Here is an 18,842-nt window from a genome sequence, read left to right as displayed (position 1 = left end):
CTGAACTGTTGCGGAAGCCTTGCAATGAGTTCAGGTGGGGGTGGTGTGTGTTTAAACAAGGCTCTCAGTGAAACCAGTCCAGCCGGCGGAGCTGTATGCTGGAACATGATGTCCAGAACCAGAGAGGCCCGACAGCCAAGAACACGGGGCTCCGAACGGTGCTGTTTGTATAGAAAAGTGCTTTCCTCGCAAGATGATGTAGGACATAAACAGGGCAAACTGGGTGTCCAAAACACAATCACAGTGGACTAATTTCAAGATGATGAGCTTAGAAGAAGGGCCCAGGAAGACAGAGGGAGGGAGGTCTCTTAGGAAGAAATACCTTTTTCAGACCGCTGTCTGACTCGGTCCTCCTGAGGTCCTGGCCATCGTCTCCCTCTTCCTTCTCACCTCCTACACAAACAAACAAACAAGTATTTTTTTCAAGTTGCAAAACAGATTAGCCAAGAAAATACCATATACACAGCTTGGGTTCAAAATACTTCTGAATCCTGGTAATGCCAGTAGAAGGGCAGCCACATGATTATTAAACAGTTTTACTGACACAGAAGAACTAGGAGCAGAAAGGAAAAAACCAGTCTTATTACCCCTTTTGCTATAGCTTAGCTGAGATCCCAGGAAAACCTCTTATTACTCAAAATGAACTCAACGCAGATGGAGGTCCCTGAGTTCCAGCAGCTGGATACTTAGGACCTCACTAAAACCTTCACCGTCTGAGCGGGACAGAGGTGGTGGAGTACAGATGGTTTTTCGTTGTGATGGTGAACGACTGCCCAGAAGAAGAGCACATGAGCTCAAAACCACTGACCTGGGGGCTTCTCTGCCAAAAATCCACCTGCCAGTGCAACAGACTCGGGTTCGATCCCTGATCCAGGAAGATCCCACATGCTGCGGGGCAACTAAGCCCACGTGCCACAACTACCGAGCCCGCGTGCCCTAGAGCCGGTGCTCCATAGAAACCACAGTGAGAAACCCACACACCAAACCCAGACGGTAGCCCCAGCTCACCGCAACTAGAGAAAAGCCCGTGCAGCGACAAAGACCTAGAACAGCCAAAAATAAATAAATACAGTTATATTAAAAACAACAACACCCCACTGACCTTTTGAAGCGTTCATCTGATGGCTGTCAAACCCTCCAAAGGTCTCCGCTCTCCGGGGCAGGGACACGGGGCCGACCACGCCCTCCTGCTCCGAGGGGCTGCTGACGACCTGCCCAAGAGAGCCTCTTAGGCTGCCACTCACCAGACCCTGCAGGATCTCCACTGGAAGAGAGGAAACAGGCAACATTGACATCTCCTCTTGCAATGGAAATAAGAAAATCTCCTAATTAACACATTATATGCACCGGGAAGATGATCAGAAAAATCCCAAAGTAGACTACGAGACTTCCTTTGCTCACAGAAAGCTCTCAGCTAAGGACAGGTGTTGTAGTTGGATTCTGTTGGAAATGCACAGATTAAACCTCCAGCCTTATTCACGTGAGATCTAGGAAATGTAGAAAGGGTACAGGAAAGGTTGGAGAACGAAATGGCAACCCACTTCAGTATCCTTGCCTGAAAAATCCCACGGACAGAGGAGCCTGGCAGGCTACAGTCCAAAAGGTCACAAAGAGTCGGACACGACTGAGTAAGCACAATACAGGGAAGGGAGAGTCATTTACTGGAAGGAGCACGGCTCCTGCAGTCAGACCAGAAGTAGCCAAAAAGAAATCCCCAGGAAGTGAGGTGTGCCAATTTGAGAACAGCAGTGGAAAGTGGCAGGCTTTCTGCCCCTCCTGTAGTGAGGTCAGGGGGATAGGGAAGTCTGAGCATCTGAATTATCAAACCCGACCAGCCACGGTTCTCTTCTAGAGCAGCAGTGTCCCACAGGAAGGAGAAAGATCTGAACGTGGAGTAGAAATTGAGCAGGAGAGATGAAGGAAAAAGAAGGTCCATGTGGAAAAAGGGAGGAGAAAAGAGGCCAGGAATCTCCTAAGAAAAGTCACTGTCATCTTCTAAAAACACTGCAGGAAAACAATAGATGAGTCCATGAAGTGAAAAAACCCATCTGAGCCTAAAAGTCTCAGTTCTGTTCAGTCACTCAGTTCTGTCTGACTCTTTGCGACCCCATGGACTGCAGCATGCCAGGCCTCCCTGTCCACCACCAACTCCCAGAGTTTACTCAAACTCATGTCCATCTAGTCAGTGATGCCATCCAACCATCTCATCCTCTGTTGTCCTCTTCTCCTCCTGCCTTCAATCTTTCCCAGCATCAGGGTCTTTTCCGATGAGTCAGTTCTTCACATCAGGCGGCCAAAGCATTGGCGTTTCAGCTTTAGCATCAGTCCTTGCAAAGAATATTCAGAACTAATTTCCTTTAGGATGGACTGGTCTGATCTCCTTGCAGTTCAAGGGACTCTCGAGTCTTCTCCAACACAAAAGCATCAATTCTTCGGCACTCAGCTTTCTTTATACTCCAACTCTTACATCCAAACATGACTACTGGAAAAACCATAGCTTTGACTAGATGGACCTCTGTTGGCAAAGTAATGTCTCTGCTTTTTAATATGCTGTCTAGGTTGGTCATAGCTTTTCTGCCAAGAAGCAAGCGTCTTTTCATTTCATGGCTGTAGTCACCATATACAGTGATTTTGGAGCCCAAGAAAATAAAGTCTTTCACTGTTTCCCCATCTATTTGCCATGAGGGATGAGACTGGATGCCATGATCTTAGTTTTCTGAATGTTGAGCTTTAAGCCAACTTTTTCACTCTCCTCTTTCACTTTCATCAAGAGCCTCTTTAGTTCTTCTTCGCTTTCTGCCATAAGGTGGTGTCATCTTCATATCTGACGTTATTGATATTTCTCCTGGCAATCTTGATTCCAGCTTGGGCTTCATCCAGCCCAGTGTTTCTCATGATGTACTCTGCATATAAGTTAAATAAGCAGGGTGACAATATACAGCCTTGACGGACTCCTTTCCCAATCTGGAACCAGTCCATTGTTCTATGTCCGGTTCTAACTGTTGCTTCTTGACCTGCATACAGATTTCTCTGGAAGCAGGTCAGGTGGTCTAGTACTCCCATCTCTTTAAGAATTTTCCACAGTTTGTTGTGATCCACATAGTCAACGGCTTTGGTGTAGTCAATAAAGATGTTTTTCTGGAACTCTTGCTTTTTCTATGATCCAACAGATGTTGGCAATTTGATCTCTGGTTCCTCTGCGTTTTCTACATCCAGCTAGAACATCTGGAAGTTCTCGGTTCACATACTATTGAAGCCTCGCTTGGAGAATTTTGAGTATTACTTTGCTAGTGTGTGAGATGAGTGCAGTTGTACGGTAGTTTGAACATCCTTTGGCATTGCCTTTCTTTGGGATTGGAATTTTTACACAAAAACGAGTGACAGAAAAATATCAAAGTCAAATCCCACACAAAGTTAAGAAAAAAGAGAGAGAAAGAAAAAGGGGTGCAGCTGCCCTACACATAACAAAAGCACATCAGAAGGACATGTCCATAAAGTAAGTGAGCTAACAAGGTTTAAAAAAAAAAAAGACTCAAGATTTGGAAGAACCTAGTCAGAATGAAGAGACACAGAAGGGAGGTGGCAAAACTCAAATAACTAGAAACAAAAAAAAAACACCCCTTTCGAAAACTAAACTAGAATCTGAGAGTAAGTAAACCCAAAAGAAAATGACTTAAGAAAACAGAAGGTGAAAGGATATATTTACATGTTAAAAAGATGAAGATATAAAAAAAGCACTCTGGGAAAGCAAGAAGTGCTGAAGACAGGCAAAGGTGATGTAATAATATGGATAGTGGGAGTTCTTGAGGAAGAAAATCAAAGCAAGCGCACAAGAAAAACACTGAGAGCTATAAGAACACATCTCTGAAATCTGAAAATTTTGCGACTATAAATCAGAATCGAACACTGTAAAACTGAGAACATCATTCCAGAATCACCGTCACCAAGGCACATTCTAGTAAAATGACCTGGATTTAGGGAAAAGAATCCTGTGGGCGTCAAGGCGAAGAGCATGTGACTTATATATGGGGGAAATCACACTATGACTGGACCCTGAAATGTTTTACGTCACAGAAAAATGAGTAACACATTTGAGAATTAGGGTACTTGAAGAAACTGGGAACCAAGGATTTTACATCCAGTAGAAAAGACTTTCCAGGATAAAGGCACAAGTTATCACCAGTATGCAAGGACTTGGGGGGTATTATCCTCATGAATCTTTCGGAGGAACTAAGGAGTAAGCTTCAGACATCCAAAATCACTGGAGGGTTGCGGATGAGAACTGGTGGTGATTCCTGCAGAATGAAGACTACAGGTCTAAAAAAGGGGAGTGTCATAGACAATGGTTGCAAGTTGACAGTGTAGACAAAGTACCATTGATCAAACGGGGGGATGGGCAGACATAGCATGTAAGAGTCCTATTTAGTGATAGTAATATTAGTACCTGTGTGTTAGGGTAAATATAGGATACTTTATTTCTATAATGCATCCTTAAGAATAAGGATTCACAATATGGAAGAAAAGAGATACAGGTGTAATACAGAAGAGATTAAGTAAAAACAGGGCTTCCCAGGTGGCTCAGTGGTAAAGAATCCACCTGCCAATGTAGGAGACATAGGTTTGATCCCTGGGTTGGGAAGATGCCATGAAGGAGGGAACAGCAACCCACACCAGTATTCTTGCCAGGATAATCCCATAGACAGGGGGGCCTGGAGGGCTACAGTCCATGGGGTCACGAGCCAGACACAGCTAAGCACACAAGTAAAAACACTGTAGTTCACAAGGTGAACTAAAAATATACCAGTGTAATTCATTACCACCCCCTACATACACATTTCCACCTAAGAGGTCCACTGAAAAGGCCTCACCTACTAACAGTGAAAAGCCCAGCAGTGACAACCACCCCCAGCACCTAGATAGTGGTCCTGAGACATCATTTCCCACTAGAAGAAACCACAGCTTCTCAGAGAAAGGCTAATGCCAGACGTGCAGAAAACAAGATGAGCCCGGAACATCTTAACAGAGCAAACAGCAGAGCGGCTTTCAAAGATCGCTGGGGTCATGTCAAAAGGGTTCCGAGGCAACATGAAAAGGTGCACATTGGCAGAGAGGGAGGCCCTTTTAAACCTTTTCAATAAGGATAAGAAGTGCAATGGCTCAAAGCCCATCAGATATATTTAAATCCATGAGTCTATAATAATATTTTAACAGTACCAGTCACTTTCAGAGTATGACCATAAGTCAGTTCACTATTTTGAAAACTGGTACATAATATAGGGAAAAAAAGATTTATCCTTTTATCGTGCTTCTCCTATATGTTACAAAAAATAATAAAAAAGACAACTAGACAGTTTGTGGCTCCAGATGAAACACTACAGGAACACAGTCCGCCAAAGGGGTTTCACCTCTGAGCAATTGAGCCCCCAAACCCAGGTGAGCATCTGAAGGAAACAGAAGGCAGAAGAACAGAACCACTGCATGAATAAAGTCCAAAAAGAGAACGCTGTAGGCCAAAAAGCTCACGGATAACCTGTGTGGAAAAGAAAGGGATGGTGGGGCAGGTGGAGGACTGTAAATGAAGAACCTTAAAAATGAGTATCAAAAACCACAGACACAACTAAATCAGTGTCTATAAACATGCCTAAAACCACATATATGATTTTACATGGCCACATAAAACCATCAAGAAACCTAAGTCTTTACTCTAAAAGTCATGATACTTGTGCCTTGTGGGAGGGAAGGAGAGAGCTGTGATGGGGACAGGAGATGTGGAAAGGCTTTTAGGGATCTGGCCACATTTTATTTCTTGACCTGGGAAATAGTTATAAGGATGCTCACTTGATAATAATTTACTGAAGCAAAACATGTTTTGGGTTGTTTTCTGTATTTTGTGCTTTATTTTATAACGAAAAAAAGTACTCACTGGTAGATAATGCTAGCATGCAAACCACTGTGGGGGGGGGGGGGCGACGGTGAATGTAAATTACCTTCATTTATTGCACTTTTCATTAAAGGTCCTCCTTTGAGAGCCTCTTCTGTGCTGGAGCGGAAGAGGGTTCTACAGCTGTGAGTTGGGGAGCAGTCCTCTGGCAAGGGCGTGCTGCACTCAGTCATGTCCCGGAAAATCACCTCCTTCTCTTCCAGCAGGAGCAGGATCTGCTGGTCCTTTTGCTGAAGTTGCTCTGCGGGCATTTGGAGAAGGGATCTGGTCATCTAACAGGTCAGCGAGAGGTGATGACTGAGACACGCACGCCACCTTGTGGCAATGCCCGGAACAACAAGGAACACAGCTTCCCCCACGCCCCCTTCCTGTTTCACTCTGAGGCCAGTATCCGATTTTTCATCTGTCATGTCTACTTGGAAAACTATCCTGGGTCTTTTGAGGCAAACCTGGGAATTTCCGATGTAGCAAGTGTGTGCTGTGTCCCACTCTCCCATCGCCCTGTTCTCTGCTCAGCCCCTGCACTCTTCCCTGGCTCTGCTCTCTCCAACGGGACCTTTCACGCCTGCATCCAGCCAAGTCTTCCATCTCCTCTTCTCCAGCGACATGTAAACCTGTTCCCCGCCCCGGGCCCTCAGGCACTGCTAGGCTCTCTTCCTCCCACTCTGTCTCTGGCACGTTACAGACCTGCACGCGCTTGGTCCCCCGCCCCCCTGGACCGCTCCCCACACCTTACACACTTCCTTCTGGGGGACCTCATTCACTCCCACGGCTTCAGTTACTGCTCACGGGCTGACAACTCAAAGTGTTGGTTGCTCAGTTGTGGCTGATTCTGCGACTCCATGGACTCTAGCCCACCAGGCTCCTCTGTCCACGGGATTCTACTGGAGTGGGCTGCCATTCCCTTCTCCAGGGGATCTTCCTGACTCAAACCTGAGTCTTCCACATTACAGGCAGATTCTCTACTGTCTGATCCACCAGGGAAGCCCATTAACTCACACAAGACACACAAGTCCTACTCACTTTTCGGGCACCAGACTGCTGAGTCTCATTGTCAAGTGGCATCTCCACTTAGACACCTAGTTCTCTACAGGTCAGAAGCCTCTGTTCTCTGCTCCTGCCCCCACCCCACCTGCCTCCTCCCTGGAGCCCCGGCCTCTTCCTCAGTCAACAGCACCTTCACCCCCTGGATACCCAGGCTGGAGAGCTGGTGGAGGTTTTTCTTCACACTCTGTCCCACCACCCCCAGAGGTTCCTCATTTCTCACTCGCCTCCACTCTGCCTCCAGCCCGCTTCTCACCCAACTTCGGAGACTCCCCCAGTTGGCGTTCCCACTCCTACTGGGCTCTCCCAGGGCCTGCAAGCAATTCTCCCAACTGGCATCAATACTGATTTAAAAAACTTGTTTACATTTTGCTAAAAAACTGTATCAGTCCCTGCTTGAACTTCAACATGTGGTGGCTTCCAGGCTTGGTCTCCCATCACTCAGCCCTGACTCCCAGACACACTAGACCTTCATTCCTTTTTCATTTTTCACCTAACTGTTCTTCATCTGGTGAGTTTTTCATTTTCACAATAGCGTCACAGGTCAGTTTCTCCATGAGACTGACTACAGGCAGGATTCCCGGGTCCCACACACTCTCTACGTGGCTGGGGTCTGCAGGGCCTGTCATCTACGTAGGTCTCCCTCACAGCAGGGGCTCCAGGTCAGGAATCACTGCATCCCCAGCCCCTAGCACTGTGCCTGGCCAGGTGCATCAGGCATGTGAAGAGAAGGCTGTTCCCTTCATGCTCATGTACATGGCAGAAAACCAACACGATACTGTAAAGCAATTATCCTTCAATTAAAAAGCAGGTGGTTCTCCTCTCTGCCATCCTACTCACAGGAAGAGATAACAATGAGACACTGGCTCCAGTCTAAATCTGTCCATCTTTTTTTTTTTCCCCTCTCACTGTTGAAAGAGAATGAACTGAACTGAACTCCTCGGGAGCCTGCATGTACTTGACTCTGAGCCTTACTTCTCTCCAGAGCACCACACGCGCTTCTTTCAGAACACTCAGTAGCACCAAAGGGGAAGACACACGCGCAGCTCGGCAGACAGCAGGGCCCGGCTCTGCAGGGACAGGGCTTGAGGCCCTGGGCTGCTCCGCTGTGGTGGGCCCAGCTTTCTCACTGCTTAGAGTAGAGCCTTGCAGGGGCGGAGATGAGACTACATGGGACAGCAGGCCTCGGTAGACAGTGGTCCAACCTCACCCGGAAGCACACTTCGCCCTAAGTGACACCCTTGGAACGCAGGGCACCGTGGCAGGGGTGACGGATAAACAGATTAACTGGGAAATTCTTTCCCTCAAGCACCTTTCTTCTCTCCTTCCTGTTTTAATCTCAGATGTGCTTGTGAATTCCAGCAACTTCTTCCGTGACAAAGTACCGAGCCTGTCCCCAGGGCCCACGGGCACTGACCCTGAGACAGAGAAGCAACATCCCCACGATCTGGTGTCAGACGCGTCCCCCCGGGCCATGCTCACTGTACAGGGTGCTTCTGCAGGGACTTGTGTCGGCTCTGACCTGGCTTCTCTTTTGTCTGGCCGGCCCTGGGATCGACTGAAAACCTGCAGGGGTTCTGTGTGACAGCGCCCCCTTCCCCCTGCACCCCACTGCCCTGACAGGCCCTTGGGCCGCTTCCAGCAGCTTCACCTTTTAACTCCCGGGCCTTGGTGTCCAACATCTTCTTTTCTTCCTCGTTCTCACTAGGAATTCCTTCATCTTCATCTCGGTTCCTGACACAACGACAACAGAACAGCACGTTACTCAGAGGTCCGTCACCCTGACGGTGGCCCGTCCATCACGCGATCCCGGAGGGCGGGCTGAGACTCACAGGGTGTTGATCGTGTCCTGGATGATCTGAATCCAGCTGTTGCGCTCCTCCTTGGAGCTGGCGTGGACTTCCACCATCTCCGGGTCCTTCATCCCCATACTGATGAGGAACAAGCCCTTCTCCTCGTGTGCTACTTCCCTCACAATCAGCTTCTTCAGAGAGATCACCGTTGATTTCTGGTCCTGGAAAGTGGGGAGAGCGTAGCTAGAAAGATGTGGATGCAACAACCCAACTCTTAAGACAGCTCCCATCTCAGGACGGACTAGATGCCCTTGAAGAGCCTGTGGCTCACACACGGAGGTGTATATACGCCAGGGCTGCTCTCTCAATACATCCCACCCTCCGCCTCCCCCGCTGTGTTCACAAGTCCGTTCTCTACATCTGCGTCTCTATTCCTGCCATGAGACAGGTTCATCAGTACCATTCTTCTAGATTCCAAATATATGGGTTAATACATGATGTCTTGCTTTTCTCTCCAATTAAAAAAAAAAAAGCATATGGCTTAAGAAACAATGGCAGATTTAGGAGAAAAACCAAATAGCGTGTTATTTCACTGCATTTTACCCAACAGAAAATGATTTCCAAAAAGGAAACAAAAATTTAAGGCTGTCAAGGTTCGAGTTCTTTCTGGTTTTTGTCATAGACTCTGGTTAGCAAGGTTATAAGGGGGAACGATTTGTAAGACATAATACATGAGAAATACTACAACGACAGATTTCTTTTTGGATCAAATGCCGAAGGCTCTCAAGAAGGCTTCTGAGGGAGCAGAAAAATAACTGGGGGGAGGGAGGTGGGCAGAAAACTGCAAGGCTATGTGAGAAATGACCCAGAGGAATCTGCTCTGGGTCAGTGTTGAGAGGGTGACTGAACAATAACACTGAACTACACTCACCACCGACCCTCACGGTTGTGAACACTGTTAATTACAAACAGCAGAGGTGAGCAGCTCAGCTTACCAATGACGCAAAGACATACTTCTGGTCTTTTTCTTGAAGGAAGACCAAGATGTCAGTCAACAGGACCGCCTGAACCTCTGCAGAGTGGGGAGAGGAGAGAGAATCACGATCACACCATCAGTGAGCAGGGAAGCACCTCCAGGGCACCTGACCAGGCGACGACCCCGCAGCTCGCCCACACGGCACTTCATCACGCTCCTCCCAGGCAAGGGTCTGACACTTCTGCAGGGTCCACATCTGGCCAGTAGAATTTTCAGAGGCATTTTGAAATGGGATTGATCACCAAAACTCTGTTCTGGGAAGGTCTGAGCACTCAGTGCTGGAAAGACGGATCCCACAAAGCAAGGCTTTTAAGAATAAAATACTTTAAAAGTTGGGAAGCAGGACTACAGCAACACATTCCACAAAATACTCTTGGTCACAGTGTTTCTCGGCTTCTGATCACGGTAAGGGGAAAGTCGTGGGGCAGCAGACAGAAGGCTGCCAGGAGGTGATGCAGAGGACTATCTCAACCTAATCATGAAAGGCAGGCTTCCTCTACAGGCCCTGGAGGACAAGGGGGCCCCCCAACACCCATGCCGTCTCAGGTACACAGAACACTGCACTCTGCTCGGCCCAACACGGTGCCAGCAACCTCAACCTCTCCGTGCCATGGAGACGGCCTGCTCTTCTCAACTGAAACGCAACAAGAGGAAAATTAACATCTCTAGCTGGTTATGCTTGCCGGGGGTGGGGGGTGGGGGCAGGGGGAACGACGGACAGTTAGGAAGGTCATGCATACACCGCTCTATTTAAAATGAATAACCAACACGGACCTGCTGGCTAGCACAGGGAACTCTGCTCAATGTGATGTGCCCGTCGGGATGGGAGGGGGTTTGGAAAAGAATGGATACATGTACATGTAAGGTTGAGTCCCTCTGCTGTCCACCTGAAACACTGTTCCAACACTGTTAATTGGCTATATACCAATACAAAATGATTTTGGTGTTCAAAATAAATAAATAAATGAAAAATAACGTCTCTAGTTGGATCCAGAAATCAAAAGAATGCCACCAACACTTGCTCTAATTCGCGAAGAGTATACAGTGACATTTCCCAGTGCTCCCTTAAGGACAAAGGGGGACGTGGAGGTGAGTCGTCAACTGAGACCTCACGGGCTGGCCCCTGTCGGCACCACCTTCAGCCAGGAAAGAGGCTGGGGCGCCTATGACTCCCTGGGGAAAACAACAGGCTGACTTCTGCAGCCCCCTCCTGGGTGGTCAGGCCCCTCCCGGCCTTTTCCACCACTTCTGCCAAGACGGGGGTGCCCCCCTGTGTAATTCACGGCAAAGCTACAAGGAACAGAAGCAAGCAGGCCCAAGTCCTGGGGAGGTCTAGTTTTCAGCACAGACCACAGTAATTTTCCATGCACTACCATTAGTTTTGACAACTTAGTTTTTTTTAAAGTTTACTTTTAAACAGTTCAGGTGTTTGCCAAAAATAAATAAATAAAAAAGGTCCTAACACATAAGTTTCAACTTTAGTTTTGATCCTGAAGTTTATGTGATCGGTGTCAGCAGACCAGAGAAAAACAATCCCACCCCCTTGCAAGCGATACTTGACACAGGACTGGCTGTCCTTGGCACACGTTCACCGGGGGAACGACTAGAAACCAACTCCTCTCGCCGTGAGACGTCGTGGGCCAGGAAGCCTATCGTTCTGCCACTGCTTGGACCACGACTTTGTTCCAACAGCTGGAACCGATTATTTTTTATTTCGGGAACGAATGAATCAACTGCTGTGTAGAGAAGGAACACGGCGCTGGCTCCAGGCAGTGGCCGCTCTAGGAAGCCTGCTCTCACAAGAGGACCGGCACTTCACGACCAGGTGGCGGCGGAGATGGCCTCACCGCAGCGGGGAGGCCAGAGCCCCCAGCTGTGGCCTCAGGGTGTCACAGGGCATCAGGGCTGGAAGCAGGGAGCCCTGGGGACCATGCCGTTCATCACGGAGCAGGGAGATGCAGAGCTGGCTGGGGGCTGGAAGGGGTGTTTCTTCCCTCTGAAGTGACCCTACCTGGAGGACCCCCCCCACCCCAGGTCCCCGCACCAGGGACTGTCCTCAGCTCGGTCGGCCGTCCCCCTGGGCTCCTCGGCCCTACGCAGCCCTGCAGTGCCCACACTCGGATCCACCCCTGCCCTGCTCACACCCTCCGCGGTGAGCCCCTGCCACCCCCAGAGCTCGTGTCCACCCCCAGTCGGCCCCGAGCTCATGCTTTGGCCGTACTTCCTGCCTCGCTCCGCTGCCTGCCCGCCTGACCCCCCCAGGCTCCGAGCTCTCACGCTGCCTCCTCTCCATCCTTCAAAACGTGACTCGCAGGCCCCTCTCCTCGTCCCCAGTTCACACCTCTGTTCCAGCAGCCATCACACTGCAGGGCAAGAACCTCTTTAAACGTCTCTGCAGTTCGAGCCCAACCTCTAAGCAGACTGTCCCATGTCATCCACCTTCATGCCTTGCTCTGAGCAGGGGGAGACCCGAGCTGGCTAAGGAGCCAGCAGCTAGGGCATCACCCACCCTGTGGCCGGTTCACGCCTGAGTTTTTTTGCCAGTGGAGCAGCTTTGTGTGCTCAGCTCACTGAGGCCAGGGAGGCAGGCTGGGGGTACTCAAGGCTACTGGTGAGGTTAGAGTTACCAGACAGACCCAGAGGATATGGGTTTGATGGGGAAAATTATTAAAGAAACAAAACAAAAAACCCAACAGACCAGATGCACAGATGAATGAACAGACCTCCTAACTTCCTTAACTTGATGGGGCTGATCATTTAAAAAAAAAAAAAAAAACCTAAGATCAAACAGGAAATGAGTATCCTTCATGATCTCATTTTCTTAGAGAAAAATAAAAGATACGAACAACAAAGTTTAATAATAAGTCGAGTTGTGAGTTAAAGATTTCTCTAAGGTCTCAGGAACTGAGAATCCTCTAACATTTCTTTGGAACAATTGACGATGTATTTTTAATCTCAGAGAACCTATGAATGGTGCAACTGATGGTGCATCCCTCCTGGCAGTGGTTTTGCCAGAGACCCCGACCCCAAATTTGCTGCCCATCTCTCATGGGAGACTACATGTGCCTTAAGAGCTCGCATCTGAGTATGACGCTGACTCTTTGCTCTTCTCACACCCTGACTGCACCAGATCCTTGTTGCCTTACTGTATCCGGTGTGGCTTGTGAGCCATCTCAGCCCAGGCCTTTCTGATAAGACTGAGGACTGAACGACGGCTGCTCCTGGGGAATGCCTGGACGAGGGTCCCGGAAGCGGTCTGGGATGCCTGCGTCCTGCCTGCTCCCCCTGGAGCGCGCGGAGTGTCAGGCACGAGCGGGCCTCACCTTTCAGCCTCCCGGTCGCGCTCTTCAGAAACACGCTCCCGTCCCGCACCAGCTTCTTCCGCCTCAGGTCCTCCTTGGCGAACATCTGGCCGCTCTTCATCCTCATGATCGACTTGCTGTCGGTCTTCGTGTAGATCTCATTCAGACGGACCTTCTTCTCGTAACTTGCCACCTTGCTGTCCACGGCGCTGATCACCTCCTTCACCAGGCCCAGGGACTGCGTCAGGTCCTGCTGCTCCGCCTCGTTGTCTGAGGAGGAGAGGAGCGCTCGGTCCCGACGGGGCGGAGGAGGGCGCCCTGCCTCCATGCCCCCCCGGCACGGTCTGTGCCCTGCGGGCACATGGGCAGAGCGAGGCCAACACGCTGCAGCCACGTGACGCCCTCCCGCTCGGTCAGCGTTTAAATAAGGTTAGGTGTTTCAGTGGGACAGATGATGTGCACTCACGAGCTACGTTCTCTCTCTCTACACACACATGTGCTGCGCTTAGTCGCTCAGTCCTGTCCGACTCTGCGACCCCAGGGACTGTAGCCCGCCAGGCTCCTCTGTCCATGGGCTTCTTCACGCAAGAATACTGGAGTGGGTTGCCATGCCCTTCTCCAGGGGATCTTCCTCATCCAGGGATTGAACCCATGTCTCTCACGTTGCAGGTGGATTCTTTACCATCTGAGTCACCAGGGAAGCCCCATATATACATATATAGATGTGTAAATACTTATTTGGCTGCACCAGGTCTTAGTTGGGACCTTTAGTTGACGCATGTGGGATCTAGTTCTCTGACCAGGGATCAAACTTGGGCCCCCTGCACTGGGAGGGAGGAGTCTTAGCCACTGGACCACCAGGGAAGTCCCCCAAGCTACCTTCTAGTGGTAGAATCCAACATCTTTAGGGAGAGAGAGGAGCCTCTGGTTTTTTAATCTATGTCTTTGCTTTAGCTAATCCTTAATGTAACTGTGGCGGAGCAGGAGCAGCAGAAAGAAGAACTAGTGGCACTGATTAACCGAGAAGCAGCAGCGATCCCTGCACGTGCAGGTGAGGTGGGCATGTCCTCTCCCAGAGAGACAAGTGCCAAGCTCTCCGGGCCACTGAGCTCTTGTCTGGGATCACCTAGCGGTTCCTCCCCTTCTCGCTCTCATTCACTCTAGGTCTGGTAACGTGACATTTCACGTTTGCACTTAAGAAAACAATTTTTAAGAGAAAACACAGGGTTCTCTTTTAGTCCTCCCTTGATGTGGAAGAGTCCTTCTACGGGGCCTCTGCCGGACAGACAGGGAACAGGCCACTGGCAGGTAAGATTGATTCAAGAGAGAGACTCACCTTTGGTACACTGCAGTATCCTCTGGAACAAAACCGGGTATTTGGTGATTCGCTGGGTTACAAGCAATATGCACTCGGGGATTCCCAGCCTCCGGACGACCGAACTGCTCATCTTCTTCTGCAAGGGAGGAGACCGAATGTCAGGAATGACCCGGAGGGGAAGGCTCAGGCTAAACCTCACAGGGACACCAGGCTCTGAGCAACGGTGGGGAATTCCACGTTTCACGTCACTACCTTCACGAAGGCCTGAAAGCGCTTGTCTTTGGTGTGGAGGTCTTTGAAGTAGTTCACGGACTGGTTGTGCTGCCCACAAAACTTGCCGTACGTCTTCTTTAAGCGTTCGGCATTCTCCCCCGAGAACTGTGGAGGAAAGCAAGCAGGGGTTACACCACCACTGAGGGCGCTAAACTTGTGCTACCACTGTGTGCCAAGGGTCCAGGCTGCGTGTATAACCCAGGAGGGCTTCCTCACTGTGCTCATGCTTGGTGGCTCAATCACGTCTGACTCTCTGCAACCCCACGGACTGCAGCCTGCCAGGCTCCTCTGTCCGTGGGATTCTCCAGACCAGAATACTGGCATGGGCTGCCATTTCCTCCTCCAGGGGATCTTCCTTATAACTTCCCCCAGAAGAGTGAAATGGTGCAGGAGCTTTGGAAGACAGGCAGTTCCTCAAGAAGTTAAACACAGAGTTATATGACCCAGCAGTTCCACTCCTGGCCATAAAAACATGTCCACACAAAAACATGCATATGAATGTTCCTAGCAGCGATGTTCACAACAGCCCTCAACCAAGGGGAACTAATCCTCGTGTCCATCGAAGGATAAACGGATAAAATGTGGTACTTACGCATGAAAAGTCCAAGCACTAAGAACAACATACTGTTTTATTCCATTTATATACAATGTCCAGAACAGGCAAATCCAGAGAGAAAGTACGTCAATGGCTGCCTAGGGCTGGGGAAGTCGGGGAAGTGGGTGTGGGTGCTGACAATAAAAACGCTCTATGACTGGCCCTGGTGACGGCTGCTCAAATCCATGGATATACTAAACACCACTGAACAGCACACTTTACACGGGTGGATCACAAGGCTAATGAATTATATGTCAGTAAAGCTGATACGGATATTTATAAATAATAAACACAGAAGTAGCCACGCGCTGTGCAAAACGTGTTCTAACTCCCATCTGTCATAAAAATAGCAATAAAAGGAAGGGACTCACTAGAAGTCTTTCATGAAGAAGCCGTCTTAAGAATGTCACCTTGGTAAGTCAGAAAGCCATTAGAAACAGCCATGGTAACTAGGGCTGTTTATCCTACTTAGCTCGGGCCAGTGGTCGCAACAGTTCTGCGTGGCCCTTCCATCACCCCCACACGTGTGCTACCTCATCTGAAGCTATGTTCACTGCAGGGTGGCCTTGGAGTTTCTGCAAATGGTCCCTGCAACACACGCTAGCAGCCACCCCTGCTGGACTAAGTCTCTGGAGTTAGCAAGGCTTGCTCCTCACCCTAAAGCTTCATGGGAGCCTTTCCTTTCCCCCCGACCAACAGAGAAGCTGAAAGCAGAGACGTTCTAAGTGACCACAAGGCAAGCACCCCCCAAAAGCAAGGAAACGTGACTTTTACGGCATACCTAGCCGTACATGTACATAGCCGTACATACCTAGCATGTACACTGGGCACTTTATATACACATGGCTTCTAAATTTTAAAACAGCATTAGAAGAGAAAACCTACTGTCCTCAATCTCAGAAAAGGAAAACTGAGGGCTGGAGACATGGAACCACCTGCCCAAGCTCACAGGGATCACAGGCAGTTCAGCCAGGACGAGAACACACGGCTACCGGCCCCCTCTGTGTGTGTGTGTGTGTGTGTGTGTCTGTGTGTGTGTGTGTATCTGTCTGTCTGTGTGTGTGTGTGTCTGTCTCTGTGTGTGTGTGTGTGTGTGTGTCTGGCTGTGTGTGTGTGCGTGAGAGAGAAGTGCCCGGGGCCCTGCTCCCGCTCACCTGATGCACAAGCACGTCCCCGATCCTCCTGATGAGAAAGTTCTTCTCGCTCTTATCCACCAGGGAGTCCTTTTTCCGCTCGAGGATGCGCTGGAAGAACTGGCTGTGGATACTGATGAGCTCATCCAAGCAGGGGAAAAGCTTCTCCACCATCTGCTGCTCGAAGAGCAGGTCGGCCATCATGCCCCGGCTGTAGACGTCGCTCATGATCTTGAGGGTGCGGAGGTGGTGGAACTCTGTCTGCATCAGCTCTGGGGGGCGACAGGGCTGGACCGTCAGGGACGCCCCCCTCGCCGATTCCCCTGCTCCTGAGAGCCCAGGCCTGTCTAAAGGCTGCTTACGGCCCAACTTAAACTTTAAGGCTGGGTCAAGAGCTGCCTTTTCCCTGAAGAGTTTTCATCCTGTTCCTGTTTTTCATGGGACCTCATACTACTTTCTGACGGGCATACTGGACTCCATCCCTCTCAAATGGTGGTTTCCAAAGTTATCTTCACTGGGATTCAGGACCTCCCATAACTGACTGTGCTCCCATTTCCCAGAAAGGACTTGTATTTAATCTAGTTTCCGCTGCAGCTGAGGAATTCAACTGTGCTGTCACAGGGGATCTCTAAGAATACTGCATAAATAAGCACTCATATTCAATAAAATGTTCGATAAAATTCAAGATCATTTTACAGAGAGAGGAAAGGACAGAAATAAGATCATGTCTCTATACCTCAAACCTTTTAAAGAAAATCTTGGAGATGGCTACAATACATTCTTGAAAACTGACTTGCCATAGTGCAACAAACCACCCACCAGACTACGTGAATCAGATCTCAGCGAGCACGTGAGGCGTCTCACCGTAAATCACTTCTTGCCGCTTGACGACATCTTTCTTGTGCTGTTTCAGAAACTTGCTGTCCACGATCTGACTCCAAGACTCTGCTTCCAGCTGTTTGGACTCAGTCTCAAAATCTCCCATTAGCTGTCCTTCATTCATGTCTGTACCTACTCCTCAAAAAAAAAAGAAAAGAAAAAGAAAAAAATCGGTGTCAGAGTCCTGCATCAGCGACTTCTAAAAAAACCTCTGCTGGACATTCCTCGGGGTGGTAACTTCATGAGACTATGCACTCTGCACTAAGACAGTGATATTCACAGAATATATATATTCTATTAGAAAGGAGGATTTTCTGTTCGAGAGTGACATATACTATATTCAAGACTTTGGTTAAGGGTGAAAAAGTCACTTAAATTAAAGGTGATTAAGACATGATTACTTCGTGAAGCAGGAGCTAGAAGGGTCCTGGTGACTTTCCTTGTTTAAGACAGTAGGTTTACAACTGTGAACTGAATATGTACACAAGTCTAGGGGAAGAAGCAGTGTTTGTGGCAGTCTGACCACATTAAACGCAATGGAGTCCTTCAGTGGACGAGTACCCAGCAACTGGATAAGCAGGTTCCGCAGCTCACTATAAAGCATCTGACGCTGCACAGGCAGTTCAGAGAAGCGCCACAGAAGCCAGGAGGGCAGGCACCGTTACTTCGTCGGTGCCTGCATCCCAGCTAACGGCACAGAGTCTCTGCAGACGCCTACCACACAGGCCGTGGCCTCCGCTTACCCTCATCCGTAAGGGACTCCGTGGACTCGTTGACCTTGCTGATTTTATTCAGTGAGTCTGTTGAGTGGGATAGGAACTTCCAGGTGTTCGAGATGTTCTCATCGTTGCCAACTCTAGGGACAGAAGGAAACACATACTGTCAGGTGTATTCTGAGAAGCCATGGTTTGTGGAGATTTGAAAAACTATAAAATGACAATGTCGAAGGCAAATTACTTATGTCAGGTACCTGCCAACGTGCAACATGAACTATGAAGGGGGTGAGAGGCTTTTCAATGCACTTTAAGTTCACTGCAACCGTGAACTTTTTGAACCTTGCAGTTTTATTTTAAACCATGAGTAACAAGAAGAAGGCTCTTCTTTCAAACTGCGTACACATTACAAATGAAATTTCTCTGTTTGAAACGCGTGTCTAACCACAACACCTCTTCCTTGTGTTCCCCAAACACCTATACAGCCAGCACTTAACGCTAAACCAAATTCTTTGGACTTTTCTCGATCCCAGCTAGCACATCAGGCACCCGGTATGTTTGTGGTATGGCACAGAGGTAAGCCAGAGTCACTTAAAACTAAATTGTGTTTAAAGGCCAACTTTTTAAAGTCATAATATAAACCAACTGAGATTAACTCTGAAAAGAAGATAATCACACCACTGAGGCAGATGATATAAAAATACCTGGAATTTTTTTTTTCTTCTTTTTTTTTAAGGAGGAGGAAGCGTTATCCAGCACAGAGGTGAGGACACACAGACAAAAGGAGATTTGCATCCTTCAGCTGGGAATCTTCC

General features: G+C 48.9%; 1 protein-coding gene across 10 annotated transcripts in view; it reads right to left on the bottom strand.

Moving 5' to 3' along the window:
* The window catches only part of AKAP13 (A-kinase anchoring protein 13), a 316,668-nt gene that overhangs the window by 12,155 nt on the left and 285,671 nt on the right, over window positions 1-18,842 (bottom strand). For 7 of the 10 annotated variants that reach the window (XM_061158636.1, XM_061158641.1, XM_061158642.1 and 4 more), the window contains 12 exons: window positions 18,058-18,170; window positions 17,300-17,452; window positions 16,457-16,707; window positions 14,687-14,812; window positions 14,453-14,570; window positions 13,138-13,386; window positions 9,774-9,850; window positions 8,818-8,999; window positions 8,637-8,719; window positions 5,988-6,182; window positions 1,103-1,264; window positions 323-393 (listed from right to left, as the gene is read on the bottom strand). In XM_061158636.1, coding sequence (XP_061014619.1) covers window positions 323-393; window positions 1,103-1,264; window positions 5,988-6,182; window positions 8,637-8,719; window positions 8,818-8,999; window positions 9,774-9,850; window positions 13,138-13,386; window positions 14,453-14,570; window positions 14,687-14,812; window positions 16,457-16,707; window positions 17,300-17,452; window positions 18,058-18,170 — 1,780 coding nt within the window. The remainder of the gene's footprint in view (window positions 1-322; window positions 394-1,102; window positions 1,265-5,987; window positions 6,183-8,636; window positions 8,720-8,817; window positions 9,000-9,773; window positions 9,851-13,137; window positions 13,387-14,452; window positions 14,571-14,686; window positions 14,813-16,456; window positions 16,708-17,299; window positions 17,453-18,057; window positions 18,171-18,842) is intronic. The other 3 variants (XM_061158640.1, XM_061158643.1, XM_061158639.1) reach the window with 2 other exon arrangements.

Source organism: Dama dama, chromosome 13 (genome assembly GCF_033118175.1).
Source record: "Dama dama isolate Ldn47 chromosome 13, ASM3311817v1, whole genome shotgun sequence".
Classification (NCBI taxonomy): domain Eukaryota; kingdom Metazoa; phylum Chordata; class Mammalia; order Artiodactyla; family Cervidae; genus Dama; species Dama dama.
Note: the sequence above shows the minus strand (reverse complement) of the source record. Positions and strands in the feature narration are given on the sequence as shown.